This window comes from Phaseolus vulgaris, chromosome 10, assembly GCF_051622355.1.
Source record: "Phaseolus vulgaris cultivar YP4 chromosome 10, ASM5162235v1, whole genome shotgun sequence".
In the NCBI taxonomy this organism is placed as follows: Eukaryota; Viridiplantae; Streptophyta; class Magnoliopsida; order Fabales; family Fabaceae; genus Phaseolus; species Phaseolus vulgaris.
Window position 1 is genome coordinate 23,820,606 of NC_143507.1, and position 20,219 is coordinate 23,840,824.

The following is a 20,219-nucleotide window of genomic DNA, read 5'->3' on the forward strand; positions in this document are numbered from 1 at the left end:
TGTGTACTGTTTTAAAACTGTTAAAAACATTTCAAAAGACTTTTCAAAAACCATTTAACCACATCATGTGCTTGATCTAGACTTGGTTAGGCATCTAGGATGGGTTACACAGCAAAAGGCAATCATACACACTTACAAGCCTAATTACAAATGAATCTAAAAACCTATTACAATCTTCAAAGCACTCAAGCCATTTTCTTCATCAAACACACATCAAGCCTTGGTAGGGAAGAAGCTTCCTCCAGCTTCAACAATCTCCCCCTGTTTGATGGAGACAAATTCCCTTTGCTTTGCACAGCTTTGAAGAAGGATCATGACCAAATCTGTACAGAACTGTATACAAAGAAAACAGGTGTTAAAGCAGAACAACAGATTTAGAAATGATATACCTGCAGATTTAATATCTGAATCATATCAGCAGCCACTGTGAATATCATCTGCAGAACCTGTACCAGGCTATTCTTAGGCTGTTCTCTAGGCTATTCTTCTCCCCCTTTGGATTCATCAAACAGAATGGGAGCACAAAATACCACAGAAACAATAATAGCCATACATAACAGTTCAGATAAAACCAATAAACCATAGATGGTTCATTACAAATCACAAAACAACTAAAAACCAGTGCAGAAACGAAACAGTACAGATTAATTCCAAATTGCTCAACAACATATAAAAGATAAAGACTTAGAAATAGGATCACTTGTTGTTGTAATAAAGCTCAGCTAGCTGCACTTGAACTCCTTCAAGTTGATCATCCAAGTGTTGAAACCTGGCGTAGGTCATTTCATAGTGTGCTTTCTGCTCATATGTGAGTGTGTCCAGCCTGCTTAGCACTTGTCTTTCAAACATAGACAAAGGTTCACCTCTGTATTCAGGTGCCTCATATGCAACCATTGCATTTTGACTTGTAGCAGCAATATCCTCATGTCCAGCAGAGTGTACTGGTGATGCATCCATGTTCTGCACTCCATCAGCATTTTCTTCTTCATTTTCTGGATCAGCAGCTTCATTTTCAGCTCTGTTTGCAGCATTCCTTCTGAATATCCAGCTATCATCTTCCTTTTGAAATCCCATCTTGAGGAGAGTGGAGTTGTCTATCTCACTTGCTGCCTTAATTGTGTCATTTCTTTCATTTGTAGTGTCAACTTCAAAGTAATCAATTAGCTTTGACACAAAAATTGCATATGGAAAGCGATAGTCTGGTAACCTTGTTGATTTGAGCATATGCTCCACCATAGTACTTACCCAATTTACCTTGAGTTGATTCATGATGCAGTATAGTAAAATCAAGTCCTCTTCATGGAGAGTTGCATGATTACTTCCTCTTGGAGTAAGCTGCCAAGCAATGATGTAGGCAAGGAGTCTTGGAATGATTGTGAGATTTCCAGCATGAAATCTAGCCACTGGTTCAGCAGGATTCCTCACACAACTTCTGTAAAACTGCATCTTGTTGAATCCCTGGATTCCAGCAGTGTTCCCTTTGCTTACCTTCATTCCAGAGTATTTGATTCCTCCCACATTGCTCCATATTTCCCTTGTAATCTTCAGCTTCACACCTTTCACATGGGAGACCAGATTTTTGCCATCTTGAACCAAGTTGCTGTAGAAAACTTTCACCAAATCTGGATATACATTTCCAGTCATCTCTAGAAAGTTCTTCAGCTTTTGATGCTTGAGCAAGGTCTTTGCTTCAGTCAGATTTTCTTCTCTCAGCCAGGAAAATTCCAACACTTTGGGTGCATTGACTTGCTTCCTGCTTGTCTCATGGATGTACCTTGTCATTGCTTCAGAATCTCCAGCAAACCATTTCTCCAGAATGCCTTGGTTGCTGCTGGATTGCTCTTTGGATTTCTTCCTTCTGTGTGATGAGGATGCCATGCTTAATCTGTGTTTTCCTGCATCAGTTTATTAACATACAATTCAAGAGGAGAAAAAAAAAACAGCACAGATTATTACTCAGAACAGAAACGAAACCTGTGGTGAAGCAAGTGTGAATCTGGACAGCTTATAGCACAAATGAGAAAGTGTGAGAAAGAACTGATTTGAGCAGGGTTTATATAGAATTATTAAACCAAAATTGAAAAGCACAAATTTTAATTCAGGGCAATGTAATCAGATTTTGGAAATAATGAATTTTGAAGAAAAATCAAATCCCACAGATATGCTGCAAATTTTATTCCAATGGTGCAGCAGGTTCAGGTGTGGATTCACGTAGGAATATCTTGGAACCTGATTTTGGTACATCAAATCTGTTGCATCTACACAAAATCCAATTAGTTAGGATACCCACACATTAATTTGCATGGATCTGCTGGTCAATAACCGTAAAAGCAGTCAATAATAAAGTGAGAGAGAGAAAAATAAATCTTTCTCTTTCCTAGTCACAACTGTGATTTCTGAAACAGGAAACGAAACATGTTAAAACATAAAACAACAGATTGAAATTTTCACTGTAGAGGACAATTCAAGCTAATTATACCCAATTCATTTAAAAGAAAGTGAAACCTGTCTTTAGCAAGTGGTTTAGTGAATAGATCAGCTAATTGAAACTCAGTACCAATGAATTGTATATCACATGTTCCATTAGCTATATGTTCTCTTAAAAAGTGATGTCTAATTTCAATATGTTTAGTTCTAGAATGCATGACAGGATTCTTAGACAAATTTATGGCACTTGTATTATCACACTTTATAGGTATGTTATTTAACAGAATACCAAAATCACTTAGTTGCTGCCTTAGCCATAAGGTTTGAGCACAACAACTTCCAGCAGCTATGTATTCTGCTTCTGCTGTGGAGAGAGCAACACAAGCTTGCTTCTTGCAATGCCAAGAGATTAGACTTGATCCAAGCATGTGACAAGTCCCACTTGTGCTCTTCCTATCAACTTTGCAACCTGCAAAATCAGAATCTGAAAAACCAATCAAATTCAAAGATACCTTGTTAGGATACCACAATCCAACATCCTTAGATCCTTGCAAATATTTCAGAATTCTCTTTGCTGCATTGTAGTGTGATTCCTTTGGATCAGATTGATATCTAGCACATAGACATACAGCAAACATAATGTCAGGCCTGCTGGCAGTTAGATATAATAAGGAACCAATTAAAACCCTATATTTCGTTTGATCCACTGATTTTCCTGCAGAATCTTGATCCAGCTGACAATTTGTTGAAATAGGAGTGTTGATTGCTTTGCATTGGTCCATATCAAACTTCTTGAGCAGTTCCTTGCAGTATTTTTCTTGACTTATGAAAACCCCATCCTTGAGTTGCTTAACTTGTAGTCCAAGGAAGAAATTCATTTCTCCTAGCATTGACATTTCAAACTCACTTTTCATGGTTTTCACAAAGTCTTCACACATCTCTTCATTTGTGGATCCAAAGATAATATCATCTACATAGTATGATATCTTCACTTTTCTTCTTTAGAAAGAGAGTTTTATCTGAATTGCCACGGCTATATCCGTGAGACAGCAGAAATTCACTTAGCCTTTCATACCATTGCCTAGGTGCTTGCTTTAATCCATATAAGGCTTTCTTAAGCATGAACACATGTTCTGGATTCTTGTGATCTTCAAACCCTGGAGGCTGAGATACAAACACCTCTTCATTGATGTAGCCATTTAGAAATGCACTCTTGACATCCATTTGAAATAGCTTGAAGCCTTGTATGCTGGAAAATGCTAGAAGAAGTCTGACAGCTTCAAGACGTGCTACTGGTGCATAGGTTTCATCAAAGTCAATACCTTCTTCTTGGTTATACCCTTTAGCAACCAGTCTTGCTTTATTTCTAGTGATAGCTCCATGTTCATCCATCTTGTTCCTGTACACCCACTTGGTTCCTATGATGTTCATCTCATGCTTCCTTGGAACCAAGGTCCACACTTCATTGTATTCAAACTGGTTCAGCTCTTCCTGCATTGCTGTTATCCAATTGCTGTCTTGCAGTGCTTCTTCCAGGCTTTTAGGTTCAATCTGAGACACAAAAGCTACTGTTCTGCAGAAGTTATTGAGTGAATTCCTTGTTGAGACTCCTTTCTCAATTTTACCAATCACATTGTCAAGAGTGAGATCCCTTGGAGTCTTCCATTCTTTAGGCATTCCTGCATTCACAGTAGATTCTTTGACAGAATTTGGATTAGTAGCATCAAGCTCACTGGATTGATTCTGTTGCATAATTGTTCTTAAATCATCCATACCAGGTTCATCCACAACAGATTTGGGCACAGAAAAATCTGTTTCATCAAACACAACATGTATAGATTATTCAACAGCAAGCAATCTTTTATTATATACTCTATAAGCATAACCATTTATAGCATAACCAATATGTATTCCTTCATCTGATTTAGGATCAAACTTCCCTAGATTATCCTTACCATTATTTAAAACAAAACATTTGCAGCCAAACACCCTAAGATGACTAATGCTAGGCTTCCTTCCTTTATACAATTCATAGGGGGTTTTCTTAAGAATTGGTCTAATCAATGTTCTGTTAAGCACATAAGAAGCAGTATATACAGCATCAGCCCAAAAATATTTAGGTAAGCCAGATTCATTTAGCATAGTCCTAGCTAACTCTTCTAGTGATCTATTCTTTCTTTCAACAACACCATTTTGTTGGGGTGTCCTAGGAGCAGAATAACTATGTATGATCCCATGTTTTTCACAATATTTATCAAACTTTGCATTTTGAAATTCTCCCCCATGATCACTACGAATCTGTTTTATCCTATTTTCATTCTCATTATGCAAAACCTTAGCAAGTTTCTTAAAGGCTTTATATGCATCATTTTTAGAAGCAAGAAACAAAGTCCATGTATATCTTGAAAAGTCATCAACAATCACCAAAGCATAGTAATTTCCAGCTAAGCTAGCAGTCCTAGATGGTCCAAACAAATCCATATGCAAAACATCCAAAGCTTTATTTGAAGAAACCATATCTTTTGATTTAAAAGAAGTTCTAATCTGTTTTCCCTTTACACAGGCATCACACAATCTGTTATTTTGAAACTTTATGTTTGGTAAGCCAGAAACAAGTTCCTTAGATTTTAGCTTGTTCAAGTGATTTGTGTGAATGTGAGCTAGTCTCCTATGCCACAGCCATGACTCATCATTTTTAGATAGCAAACACTCATTTTCAGAACAACTCTTTACAATATCAAGGAGATAAATGTTGTTTACCCTTTTTCCAGTGAACAGCACCTTACCAGAATTTTCATTTGAAATTGTACAAGTATTGGCTTCGAAATTGACCTTGTATCCCTTGTCACACAGCTGGCTAATGCTTAGAAGACTATGTTTTAGCCCTTCAACATATAGAACATTCTCAATTGTAGTTGTGTCTTTAGTGCCAACATCTCCTCTTCCAAGAATTTTTCCTCTATTGTTATCTCCATATGTGACATGCCCTTCAGCTTTGAGTTTCAGATTTATGAACTGAGTCACATCACCAGTCATGTGCTTTGAGCAGCCACTGTCTAGATACCACTGGTTTCTCCTGCTGTTTTTCTGCAACAAAACAGATTTAGCACATATGGTACCCCTTTAATTTAGGGTCCAGCATGATTAACACCTTTCCTTAGGAAGCCATTTGGCCAATCCTTTAGGAACAAGATATCTCCTAGCCTTACATGTTCTAGATACATGACCAGATTTCATACAATAAAAACATGTTGCAGTATGCCTTGTTTTTGAATTACTAAAAGAGGAAAAACCTGTTTTGGAAGGAACAAAGAAACTGGACAGCTTTTTCACATTACCTTTCATTTCAGGATTATATCCTAAACCATTTTTATTGAAAACAGCATTTTGTGAACCTAATAAGGTTTCAAGATTTTCTCTTCCCTTAGTGAAATTTGAAAGTGTTTTTAACAAATACTCAACCTGTTTTTCCAGCTTTTTGCAATTATCACAAGTTTTAATTGATGCATGCAAACATGTCAATTCAAGACTAATTAATTCAGTTTTAGCTTTGTGCAGTTCTTCTTCAAGAGTTTTAACCTTTGGTTCAAGTACCTTATTTACTTTATTTAATCTGTTGCACATAACAGCCAACCTGTTTGCTTCATCATGTGTTTCCCTAAAGGCTAATAGCAGTTGATCATAGTTTTCAGAATCAGTGGAGAAATTACTTACTGAGTCAGAGTTGGATCCCTCATCATTCACCATGAAGCAAAGATTTGCTTTTTCACTTTCAGTTGAAGAATCACTAGATGAGGATACATCATTTTCTTCCCATGAGATATATGCTCTTCTACCTTTCCCTTTGTCACTCCTCTTGCTTGCTGATTTTTCTTTACTTTGATTGTTTGGACAATCAGCTTTTATATGACCTGGTTTACCACATCCAAAACACGTGTAATTTGAAGAATTTGAATCAATAGGTTGTTTGGAATACCTCTTTCTCTGCTGAGTTCTGTCACGGTTTTTCTTTCTAAGAAATCTGCTGAATTTCCTGGTGAGCAGACTCACAGTCTCATCATGTTCTGGATCGCCTTCTTCCTCACTTGCATCATGTTCTATGGTAGTTTTCAGAGCAATTCCTTTGGCCTTCTTTTCCACTGTTTCTTGTTCTTTCAATCTTTTCAGCTCAATTTCATGTTCTATCAGCTTTCCAAAAAGTGCAGCAGTGGAGATCTTGGATAAATCTCTGGATTCTGAGATTGTTGTTACCTTAGGCTGCCAGCTCCTATCAAGACATTTTAATACCTTTATGTTGAGCTCTTCCTTATCAAAGACTTTACCAAGGCCAATGAGGTGATTTACAATATGTGTAAATCGTTTCTGCACATCTGCAATACTTTCTTCAGATTGCATTCTGAATAGCTCATACTCCTGAATGAGTGAGTGCTTCCTTGCCCGTTTCACATCATCAGTTCCTTCATGAGTCACCTCTAGTACATCCCACATCTCCTTTGCTGAGTTACATTGAGAGACTCTAAAGAACTCATCCATATTCAGTGCAGAGGTGATGATATTCTTGGCTAAAGAATCATATTGGGCCTTCTTCTTCTCAGTTTCACTCCATTCAGACCAAGGCTTCTTTATTGTTTCATCTTTGACAACCTGCATAGGTATAAAAGGTCCACTGACCACTGCATCCCAGATTCCCATGTCAATAGATTCCATAAAGATCTTCATCCTGATTTTCCAGAAAGCATAGTTAACACCACCAAACATAGGAGGTCTATTAATAGATGCACCTTCAGCAAAAGGCATTTTAAACTCAGACATCATACACACACTTGAGCTAAATACAAGCCCTAGCTCTTGATACCAATTTTTGGGTTTATTAGTGTCTAAGTTCAAGAGGGGAGGGGTGAATTGAGCTTATAAAAATTTCGCAAGAACACACAATTTTTCAGTATTCCAGAGGCAAAAAGAACAGATTGTTTTTATATGAAACAGATTGATTTTTCAGAGCAGTATTGGCACAATTTGAATTTTGTTCACTGTAAAATTGTGATCAACAGAGAATCAGAACAGAACCAGATCAGCTTAATATTGTGAGGATAAAGGATATAGCTATGCTTAGAGATCAACCAAAATTACACAACACAAGATTTCAAGAAAAATGATCCTTTCACAGGTTTTAATGAATGGTCAGATTGTTCACAATTCACTTAAGCCATTATATTCAGCAACCTTGTTTATGATTAGAAAACTTCAACAAATCAGGAAGAACAGTTTTCACTTAACCCAGAATTAACAGATTCAATTTAAAAAGAACAGATTTAGTTCTTGACAGAATTAAGCAAAAACAGAAAAGAGTGCAGGGATGAGAATGCAAGATACACACGTTTTTATACTGGTTCACTCATACAGAGCTACATCCAGTCTCACCTTACCCCAAGGTGGAATTCACTAAAAAACAGTGCCAATCACTTACAAAACCAGTGCCAATCACTTACAAAACCAGCAGTTCTTGAACACTACAAGAACAACACACACAATGCTGAAAAACCCTATTTCAGCACACCTTGCACTCCAAGAAACCCTATCAAGGAGTGACTAACACCTACACCTTTACAAAACAGAATAAAGGAAAGATTACACCTGAAAAGAAGATGCAAGAACTCAAAACCAGTAGTTCAATTTGCTGCAGAAACTGCACCAGCACCTTCACCAAGATTCAAGGTTTCCTAGAACAAGCACACTTGAAAATCTCTTTGGAAAACCTTTCAAAAACTCTTTCAATCCTTCTTCTCACATGGAAATTGTTTGATCTCTGTCAAAAGCGTAATTCCTCAGCACTTGTTCATGTGAGAGAGACTTTTCTTTATATAGAAAACAGTTTCTAACTTCTTTTCAAAAAACAGTTGAAAAGCAGTTAAGAAAACAACAGATTCAGTTTTGAACATAACAGATTTATTTTGTGAAAACTGCCAACTCAGCTTAACAGAAATAACTGTCTGAGTGGTACCTTTGGAGCCCTAACTAACTTGTGAAAAACCTTTCAACTCACCAAGGAATAAACCTGTTCTTTCACAGTAAAACAGATTAAAGAATAACACACTGGCCAGCTCAGCTTAACTGAAATAACGAACTGAGCTTTCCCTTGGTGCCTTAACAGAAATTTAGAAAAGGCTTTTAACAGAGAAGAAATAAACAGATTCTTTCTCCATAAAACAGATTTATTTGTGTACTGTTTTAAAACTGTTAAAACCATTTTTAAAAAGCTTTTCAAAACCATTTAACGAAAGCCTTTTTAACAAAGAAGAAATAAACAGATTCTTTCTCCATAAAACAGATTTATTTGTGTACTGTTTTAAAACTGTTAAAAACATTTCAAAAGACTTTTCAAAAACCATTTAACCACATCATGTGCTTGATCTAGACTTGGTTAGGCATCTAGGATGGGTTACACAGCAAAAGGCAATCATACACACTTACAAGCCTAATTACAAATGAATCTAAAAACCTATTACAATCTTCAAAGCACTCAAGCCATTTTCTTCATCAAACACACATCAAGCCTTGGTAGGGAAGAAGCTTCCTCCAGCTTCAACAAACTCAAGGTGTCGCCCAGGTGTAGAGACGCCAAGAGGAAGCGTCGCCAAGGCAGGACAAGGCGTCGCCAAGGCAAGGCGTCGCTTGGGTGGAGGCGTCGCCAAGGCAAGGTGTCGCCTGAGTAGAGGCGTCGCCTAACCAGGGCGTCACCAGATCAAACAGTGTAAAAGCAAGGCAACCACGGTGTGGTTCCCCGATACCCATGGGTAGGAAAGACCATGGAGGGAGCGACGTCGTGAGAAAGCCTCAGGACCCGATATCTCGGGAAAGTGATAAAGAAAAGGAAAAGGTGGCTTCAAGGCCATAGTGATAGTACCGGTGAAGGGCAGCCTGACTTGTGAAGTACCCCTGCAGCCCTAGAGACACCTTCGGGACAGATACGACCCGAGAGGAAGGTCACGCCCAGGATAACCGGGTGCAGGGTGCGAGAGGAAGGCAGATACGCTCTCAGAGTAAGTGGCTAGATACTTGGGGGCATGAGTTGGCACCCAAAAAGCCACCCCTAGCGCAGTAGCACTCCCATGCAGGAGGACCCACACGTAGAAACGTCCTCAGATGGGCAGAAACGCCCCCAGATGGGGTCATGGCGTCGTGAGGCCCTCCACGTGTACGACAGCCATGCCAGAATGGAAACACCCTCTAGTCAGGTGCCAGGTAATTAAAGATATTCAATACAGTTTCCCTTTCGGGCATTCTGGTACTATTAGAGCTCCCAAGCGTTTCAAACGTCTTAAATGCGCTACGTTTCGTAATTAAGCGCTTTAAAGAGTGCGTTACGTTAGGGAGTAAAAGCGCTTTAAGGCGCTTTAAATGCTGGGCAGTTTAAATAGCGCTGAGAATGTCGGAAAAAGGGTTGGAACCTTTGGCAAACTTAGGAGAAACGCTTTGGTTGCTTGCCCGTGCTTTAAGATTACGTACAAGTGACTGGAGAATATTTTTGCTAAAAGGAGACAACACACACACAGATACACAGTTCTTTTACCACCTTCAGAGTGCCACACGCGGTGCTCAGATACGTGGGTGGACAGTTTTTTGGTGTTTCTTGCTGGCTGACTTGAGCGTCGGAGTGCAAACGGCCGCTAGGGCGCCTCTTTGTCCTCTTTTTTGCAGGAATTCACAGGCAATCAGTGGGAAGGAGTCCTTAGCTGACGGTTGAGGTCGCGCACGAAGACGTCTCGGTCAACCGGACGGAACAATATATTTTCTAAAACATTACATCTTGTATGAAAGATGTTCTCCCTTTGTGTTTCCATGGATGTGCTTGGTTGATTGTTTAGGGTTCTCCTAATCATTAGCAATTCTCCCTCTAATGGAGCTACCCTCTCATCCTCTCCCCCTTCCTCTCTCTCACTTGGCTCATCCTCACCACTAGTGTATTCATCTACACCTTTTAGAAACAAAGTCCTTTGGTTTGGGCATTGTGCTTGCACATGCCCTCTTCCATAGCACTTAAAACACTTAACGTCCCTAGTTCGGATGGGTGGGGTGGAGGCTTCTTTTGCTAAGGGCTTGGTAGTTTCCTTTGGTTTTTCTTTAGATGTGCTACCCTCCCTCTTATAGTTTTTCTTGGGATAAAAGCTAGAGTATGAACCCACCCTTTGACTTGAAGTTTTGCGCAAATTTTGTTGTTCAACTTTAATGCAAAGTTGAACCAAGTCATTCAAGTCTTGGTAGGGAAGCAGTTCTACCCTATCTCTTATCTCAAGAGAGAGGCCACTAAGGAATCTTGCTATGGTGGTGTCCTCCTCTTCTCTAATGGATGCTCTCATCATATAGAGCTCCATTTTCTGCCTATACTCCTCTACACTCATATTTTGTTGTTGGAGTCTTTGGAGCTTGTCCATTAACTCCATATGGTAGTATGAGGGTATATGTCGACGTCTTAGGGCTCCCCTAAGGTCATTCCAATATTCAATGGGAGGTTCCCTATGAAGACGTCTTTCTCTTTCGAGAGAGGTCCACCAATACATGGCGTTCCCTTGGTAGCTAAGGGTGGCTAAGGTTACTTTACGTTCTTCACTCACCTTATGGCAAGCAAAGAGTTGTTCTACTTTCATCTCCCAATCTAGGTAGATTTCTATGTTTTCCTTACCATGGAAGTGAGGTGGGTCTACTCTAACCTCCCTTGGGCCCTCTTGCTCCCTTTGCCTATTTCTTCTAGGGGGTGATTGGTAATAGTCATTGATTCTACGGCTACCCTCCCCTAGAGACTCATCTTCTTTTGAATGAGATGCATGAGTATGAGATTTTTTTGAATTTTGTGATTTTTCTTCCTTTGCTCTAGTTAATTCATTGATTTTATACTCATTCTCCAATTGTCTATAGGAAATGAGTTGAACATCCTTTGCAAGTTGTTTCAAAAGGGATTTTATGGACTTCATATCACTTTCCATAGACTTTGCAGAATGAGAAGACATGACTAGAGTTTTGTGTATAGAAGTGTTTTACTTTGAGAAAAATTAGGGAAGTTAAAGAAGGTAGTTTTCCAGGTAAGAGAGGTGAGTCACAATGGACTACTTAAATACCAAGTCTTGCCTTAGCCAAAAACTATCCCTCCAAATCTTCACACAAATCTTTCTCTTAGTAAACCACTTAAAACATAATCAAATTGGAGAAATCAAATTTTGAATGTAAGAAACAATGCAAACTATCTAATCAACCAAGCAAATTTAACAAAGCTTTAAACAATACAAGACAATTAATAAGCGTAACTAATTAAAGCAAAGAGATGCAATTAAAACAATTAACAATTGCTAAACTAGATAGTTTTAAACTAATCGGCCCTAGGTGAGGCTTCTTGGACACTTGGAGCCCTTGAAGACACACTCACCGTCTAATTGCGTAATTAAACAAGTAATTAACAAGAGTTAAGTAGAAAGAAGTTAGATGAACTCCCTTTTGTTGATTTTTCTATTTGCACTTCTTTTTGTTGTCTCTTCTTGGTTGGGCCTTCCAATGTATTTGGTGTATTTAGAAGGTGTTTGTTTCTACTCCTTGCCTTTGTTCCTCTTGGAAGTAGGTGATTAATTCTTCAATCCAGCACCTATTAAGCAAACTAGACTCCCCTCAAGTCAAATCCCACTCAATCAAGCACCAATTGATAATTAATTCCACTACCAAGCTTAGAGGTCAAAGAATTAAAGCAAGAAACAAATTAATTTGAAAAACAGTACCACACAAAAGGAATTAAATGTGACAACTAGAAAGAGTTCCAAAGAAATTAGACACTCAAATAAAAGGTACTCAAAGAAAGATGGCATACAAAATGGAACCTAAAGAATAACACTAGATTTGATTTCAAAATAAAAAATAGCACCACTGAAATAATTGTTGTGGTCCAGAGAGCGTGGTTTTCAATGATTTATGCTGAGCTGGCCTTTTAGAATTTGCTTCTGAAAATTTATATGCAAATAATTCAAGATCTTAACAAAATTCTGGCGTTGGTTTCATTCCAAACGCATGCAACATTTGTTTTTAATAAATTTTCTAAAATCAGTGTTCAGTTACGCCAGTTGTAGCGTCAGGATTGCACACTGTTTTTATAATATTTATCATTTTTTTCTATTGAGTTTTTTGAAATGATTCTTTTTTTGTATTTTCCTTAACACTTCAATCTTGCAAAATCCAGAGGATCAGAAATTTCTTATGTGGGAAAATAATTTTCTTAAGCAAAACAGCCAGCACAGAGTTATGCAAAACAGGGGATTCTGTAAATCTGGAAAAAACAGCAAGATATACCAAAAGAAAAACACAATGGAATTGGTGAAATGGAATTTGTGTAGATCTAAACACAAATATGAACTCAAGCTAAAAATAAAAAGCACCAAAGGATAAAAAACACAGCAGATCCAGATCAAGCATTTATACCAAAAACAAGAAACAAATAAGCCAAACAAAGTACTACTATGATTTGATGACATTTTGGAAGAACATGACTAGACAAAACACATATAGATTCAGAAATTAAAAGACTCAAATAAACACAAAATGAACCAAATAAAATTGCAATAAGGACTCAAATACCTAAAATAAAAAAACAGCAACACAAACTATATGGAATCCTACCAAAAATTGCACAAAGATTGCTCAAGAACAATTGAACAAGATGCACCGATTGGAATTTCCAAACAGCACACCAATTCAAATCAAAAATTAAAAAACAGCAAGACAAATATGGAAGATGAAGAACAACACAGATTTAAGAAGAACTCAAAAAGAAAATGACAAAGAGATACTCATCTTTGAAGAACCATAGCTCATGATACCAAATGATGGATTTCCTATGAGCTTTTCTTGGATGTTTGGTTGGAGATGGTGCGAAAGCTTATGGATGAGAGTGGACAAGGTCCTCCTAGGAGGTGTGGTGACCTTGAAGGTGCATGAAGAGTATGGACATGGGGAGGTTCGGCCAGCCCCTTTGTAGGTGGTGAAAGGAAGATTAAAACCTAGAAGCTAGGCAAGGAGTAAAGTATGGCACTAAATGGGCAGCATAACATTACTCAATTTAATCTTGAAAATACAAGGTGTAGGCTTCTCTTTTTATAGGCTAAAGAGGACCATCATGCAACCCTAATGCTAATCAAAATGAAATGCAAATTACTCCACATGGAGCACATGGCCGACCATGTGAAGAAAGATTCTAGAACGTGAACAAAATCTAGGGTAAATCACATGGAAAACAAGTTTATGCTATTTACACTACACTTAGTACTAAGCTACCCTTAATGGGCCTTCATGGAGCATATACATGTTGCTTTCTCTCCCATCCGTGGCTTGGCCCAAGGCTCCCATCCGTGGCTTGGTCATGGACCTAGTAAGAGGTCCTAGACGCTCTCTTCCTCCTTCTAGACGCTCTTCTCCATGTGCTAGACGCTCCCCATTTGGCTCTAGAAGCTCTAGGTTTGGCTCTTGTCTTTCATGGGGTGTTGAGCTTGGCCCTCTTCCATCAGGAAGTCTCAGCAAGAAGCTCGCCAGAGGCCCAAGGGTACAGGGCTTTGTAGTCAAGGCAGGGAGGAGCGGCAAGAGAAGCGTTGGAAGGAGCGTTGGGAGGAGGATTGGGTGTGGTTTTTGTTCGAGCCATCTCGAAGAAAGCTAAAAAAGCAAGAAAAAGAAAGAAGAAAATGAAGGTAAGAAGATGATGGTGTAACTCAGCAAAAACCAAAAAAACCCCACACTCGAAGAAGAAACTCAGAAAAACAGAGGAACGGGGGAAAAAACAGAGAAAGCCTAAAATGTAGGAATTTAAACAGTCTCAGGCAGTTATCAAGTAGGGGAATCGAAAATAAGGGCAATCAATGGATAAAGTTCATACCTTTCGATCGATGCGGGTTGATAGTTCTGGACTTTGGAGAAGGAAAAGCGAGAGCGCTCAAGGAAGAAGATGAAGCAATCAAAGGTGTTTCAGAAAATAATGGAACAGAGATTGAAGCGCGCGTTTTCGAAAACTTAACGTAAACTAAGAAGCGCAAGCGGCATTAAGTCCTGACCGTTGATCAAGACACGTGTGCGCAGATTAAAATGGGCACAGAGAAGCGTCACTTTGGTGCACTGTTCACGTCCCGTCACACAGAGCCACGTAGGTCGCCAGGTCGAGGACTTAGTCTCTTTGCTGAACAAGTTACAGCTCGAGACTGGGGGGCTTGTGTACCATCCAGACCTCGGACATCGTTGACCGCTAGTAATGATGGGGCTACGTAAGATGGGTCCCATGAGCGGCGTGGGCCAGTGTCTCGCAAGGCACATGAGCCAAGGTGCCGAGGAGTGGTTAGGTATCGATCACCAGGATATACTGATGTGTCCTCGGCAATATAGTGAGGGCGATGAGACATCAGACATCGGTGACTCAAACAGTAGAGCTGGGCCACGAGAGGTGGATCCCATACCACACACCTGTTATCAATTAGGGAGAAGCCTAGATCACGAGGGGTCCATGCATGTGGTGCGGATGACGCGTTTAGGCGTAACACGAGTAAAGAGCGACTGGAAGAGATACGGCCCGTGAGGGCACGTTCTAGGGGTAAACTGCATGCATGGCACGTGAACAGCTAGGACACTCCCAGGACAGATGGCCCCAGAGATTAGGTGCACAAGTTGGTACCCAGGTGGTCATCCCGTTAGAGGTTTCACTCCAGTAAGGGAGCCTTACGCGCTACATTACCCTAAGAGTGGGTGATAGCAGCGCTAAGGCACACCCTCAGTAACCCTAATTACGGTTAACAGAAACATCAGAAACCCTAGAGTATATAAGGGGTAGTATCAAACCTAATAAGGTACGCAAGTTTTACACAACACTTACACAGATTACATACAAAGCTTTTTACAACTAAGTTTCGGTATTTCCTAGCCTAGTACTGACTTGAGCGTCAGAGTGCAAACGGCCTCTAAGGCGCCCTTTTGTCTTTGCATTTTCAGGTGTTTGATCAAAGAAAGGCACAAACAAAAGCAGAGATAATTGGACGTGTGATTGTCGTAGACATACGAAGGCAATCGAGTCAACTGACAGGAACAATTAGCATACTCTGAGACACACTCAATGTATATTTGTCTAAAAGCAAGATTTGAAAAAGAGAAATAGGTTTAATCTTGCATAAGCCAACATGGCAGCATTATACAAAGGTGCCAGAGGAAAAACAATCGGTTGTTTTGAAAAAACAATCGGTTGTTTTACTGTGACAGCAAAAAGAACATTTTCCATAACCAAAAATTACCTTTTAAATTGATGAAAATGCAGTATGCAATTTGTTCATACCTTTGCACAGAGAACCCCATTAGTTTACCCAAAAAGAAGACTTTGAGATGTTCATATGGTCACAAGGCACACTTACATAAATTGAGAAATCAAAACACACATACTCTTTATTCCTGAAGTTTCTCTTTTGACCAACCACTATTGATGAGAATCAAGAAAAGAAGGTTTTTATTGATGAAGGAAGAGGCCTTTCACCATCACACTTGAAGTTCTTCCTTCTAGTCTTCTCAAAATTAAAAGAAGACATAAAATAAAGAGAGGCCCAAGCCCAAAGCCCAAGCCCAAGCCCAAGTCCATCCTATGAAGGGCAAGGCCAAGTTTTAAATAATAAAGAATATTGTTTGAAGGTGCTTAAAGGAAAACATAAGAAACCTCTTTTGTTAAAGCATCTTTAGGTCCTTAGTTAGGAGTATTAGGGGGGGTGCGTTAGTAGATAGGTGTAGGAGTAAATAAGGAGGTACCAAAGTGAAAGAAGGGATCACACCTTCCTCATGACTTGTTTAGGCGCCACTTTCATTTGAATTTGGGGGGAGTTTTTGAATTTATTTAGCTTGCATTTCAGCACCTTTAAGCTATAAATATAGGTGCTACCCTTGTACATTGGGGATTTGAATTTTAATTAGAGAAACTATACTCAAATTTTGAGAGAGCATTGGAGAGCTTTGAGCCTTCTTCTCTAGTCTTATCTTGATGGATCCATGGTTTCCTCAAGTGGCGGCTTGCACACTCATCTAGGAGCATCCATCCTTCTAGTGGCGTGATCATCCAACCATACATCCATCTTCATGAGCTTTCTCCTCTCCTTCCTTTCTTCTCTTGTTGTTCATGTTTTGAGTTTGTGTTCTTGAGTTTTTGGTTCGGCTTTTAGTTTTTCCATCATCTGTTCTTCTTCTTCTTTGTGTTTGGTTCGGTGCATTTTATTTTCCAGCACTCTTTTTCAGCTTTCTTGCCTTTTAATTCATTGTAATCGGTTCAATTCTGTTCTTAGCCATTTCTATTCGGTGCTTTTGATTTTTACCTGTTTTTGTTGGTTCAATTTGACAATATGAGGAACTTCCATATGAGTTGGATTTGGTGCTAATTTTGGTGAGTTCTTGACTTAGAACATTGATCCAATTCTAAGAAAAAGTGCCTAACTATTGTCCAACTCAAGTTGATTCCTAAGAATGTCAAGAATCATTCTCTTCTTTGCTATTGGAATCACATCAACTATGCATGTGCCAAGGATGTTTATTGACATTCAAAGAATCCTGCAAGACATATACAATTGAAAAGTGTAGGTACAAAGATTGACTTTTCTCTTGATATTCTTCCCTTTAGCAGTCTTTCTTCAAGCCCAAAAGTGATTATTGGCTGCCAAGGATACCTACAAGAAAGATTTAGAAGCAAGATTTGGTCACCTTATGAATTTCGGTCCAACGATGTTAGTAGGAGCCTTAGGAACCTTAGAAACCTTAGGAACCCATTTCAAAATACCTCTGGGAACAGAAAACCTCCTTACTCTGCAGAATCTAATAGTGTGGCTCCTTTTCATGCAGTAATGGCAAATTTTAACCGGTTGTTTCAACAAAACGATAGGTTGTTTTTCAAAGAAACTTGAAAAGGGTTTTGAAATAGATTTGTTCTTGCTGTTTGGATTAAAACCCAACCCAGCCTTGCCAAACTCACATTTTTTAGAATCAAGAATAAATTGAAGATTGGATTGGCCTTTGGAAAACTTGTCCACAGTTTTTAAAAGGTAGTGGACTTTCTTTTCAAGTGATTCACAATTTTCACAAATGCTAAAATCACACTTGCAAGAAGAGTTTTTGTAACTCATTTCCAAACTTTCAAAATCTGTTTTTGAATTGTTCAACTCTTCTTCCGAAGTCTTGACTCGATTTTCCAACCAGTTGTTTAAACCTTTCAACTGATTGTTCAAAAGGGCCAACCTATTAGCTTCTTCATGAGTCTCTTTGAAAGCCTTAAGAAGTTGGCTATAATTTTCAACATTAATGGAAGAGCTTGAACTTACACAGCTTGATTCAGATTTTTCCTTTACTATGAAACAAAGATTGGTTTCCTCATCATCCTTTGATGAAGAACTTGAAGATGAATCATCATTGAATGCTCTTCTTGTTTTTCCTTTCTTCTTGTACTTCTTGTAACCCCTTTTCTCTTAGCTCACATTGCTTGGAAATTCAACCTTGATGTGTCCCTGTTTACCACATGAAAACAAGTACAGTTTGTAGAATTAAATTCATTAACATTCTTGGTATTGTACCTGTTTGATGGCTGGTTTTTGTCCTTGTTGTTCTTCATATCAATTGTGCCTTCGTGGAAATCTTCAAGGATGTCCCACATCTCCTTTGCAAAAGCACATTTTGAGACCCTGAAAAACTCATTGGAATTTAAGGTAAAAGAGATGATATTTTTAGCAATGCAATCATATTGAGCCTTTTAAGTTTCACTCTCAGACCAATCGGACCAATGTTTCTTAATGAAAACATTACTTTTTTCAATTTTAGGAACAAAAGGGCCATTTACAATAGCATCCCAGATTCCTCTATCAATTGATTCAACAAAGATTTTCATACTAACCTTCCATAATTGATAATTTAGTCCACAAAACAGAGGTGGCCTGTTTATTGAAGCACCCTCCCCGAAGGGTAATTTTTCAGCCATTTAAAAAAAGGTTTAGGATCAAAACTTGAATGACTTTCAAGAACCATACTCTTGATACCAATTGTTAGAATTATAGGGCTAAAACAAGAGGGGGGTGAATTGTTTTTGAAATATTTTCTCAAGTATTGAAGGTAGAGTGAAAGGCTATGAAGAATTAATCAATGGAAAATCTGTTCAGCCAAATACAAAATTGTTTTTAAGCTTGATGCAGAAGGTTTGGTTGGATTAGTAAAACAAACAACAAGAAAAAACTTGTTTAAGGCCTTAAAAGTTGGAGATAAAAAGGTTGAGGTGAATCTACTCCAATTTGCTGACAACACTCTCTTTGTATGCGAATCAAATGTACAAAATATCCCGTGCATTAAGGCTATGTTGAGATGTTTTGAATTAAGCTCCGGCCTCAGAGTAAACTTCCACAAAAGTAAAATTGGAGCAATTGGGGTAGACAAGTATGAGGTAAAACTCGGATATACTCCATTGCAGCATAATGGAAATACCTTTCACGTACTTAGGTCTACTGATTGGCGGTAACCAATCTACTCCTTCTGGGAACCAATGTTAGCAAAAATAAGAAAGAAACTTTCGGTATGGAAAGGGAGGAATCTCTCCTTCGCAAGAAGAGTTTTCCTTATAAAATATGTTATCAATGCCATACCATTATTCTTTCTATCTTTTTTTAAAAATCCGGTTGGGGTGTGCAAGGAGATCAGAAAATTACAAAGGAAGTTTTTGTGGGGATGGAGAGCGAAAGGGAGGAAAATTGCATGGACTAGCTGGGAGAACATTTGTAAAGCAAAAGAGGAAGGAGGCCTAAGTATTAAACGCATTGATTTGTTCAATAAGGCACTCCTGGCAAAGTGGTTATGGAGAATGGGTTCTGATGAGAAAGGCCTTTGGAAGGATGTTATTGAATCGAAGTATGGTGTGTGGAGTCCGACAAACTCATTTGCACCGAATCAAATCATATATAAATCTAGATGATGGAATGATCTAACCAAAGTCATCCTTTCAGATCAAGGGGATCTGGGGAGAAGATCAAATTCTAGGAAGACGAATGGGTAGTCAATGGTCAACTCAAAGGAAGATATGTTAGATTATATAATAACTCTGAGTTTAAAGACAAGACTATTGATAATATTGGAAGATGGTCTACAGAAGGGTGGGAATGGAAATTTAGTTGGAGAAGAGAATGGTTTGAGTGGGAAAAAACGATAGTAGAGGATTTTATGGAAAGTATATCACATGTGTCATTACATCCAGGTAAAGAGGATCTAAGGGTATGGAACGACCCCCCAACATACATATTCTCAGTAAAATCTACTTATAATAAGTTAGCTAATCAGATATCTGGGGTAGTATCGGGGATGTTTGAATATCTTTGGAATTTAAAGGTTATGCCCTCAGCTCAGTTTTACGTGTGGAGGGCCCTCTCGGATAGGATAGCAAGTAAGCAGAATCTCCAAAAAAGGGGCGTGTTATTAGGGGATACTCTATGCGTTTTATGTGGTAGGGAGGAAGAGTCAACTTCACACGTTCTTGTATCATGCAAGGTATCAATTAATGTGTGGAATATGTGCTTTAGATGGTTAGGGATTAGCTCGGTAAACCATAATGATTTGATTCATCACTTTGAACAATTCTCTTGTATTTGTTTTAATCAAGAAGGTAACAGCTTACGGAAAAGCCTTTGGGTCTCAGTGGTGTGGTGCATCTGGAAGTTTAGAAACAAGGTTATTTTTAACCAAGCAAAAATAGATGATGAGGAAATTTTTACTATGGCACAAGTCCAATC

The 20,219-nt window shown here is 38.6% G+C and overlaps 1 protein-coding gene across 1 annotated transcript; it reads right to left on the bottom strand.

Moving 5' to 3' along the window:
- Window positions 1-1,880: 1,880 nt before the first annotated feature.
- LOC150024695 (uncharacterized) lies at window positions 1,881-11,432 on the bottom strand. Its single transcript, XM_090296103.1, has 2 exons — window positions 10,479-11,432; window positions 1,881-1,895 (listed from the first exon to the last, which is right to left on the bottom strand). The coding sequence occupies exons 1-2, from the start codon at window positions 11,430-11,432 to the stop codon at window positions 1,881-1,883; spliced, it is 969 nt and encodes a 322-aa protein (XP_090152229.1).
- Between the last annotated feature and the right edge of the window lie 8,787 nt (window positions 11,433-20,219).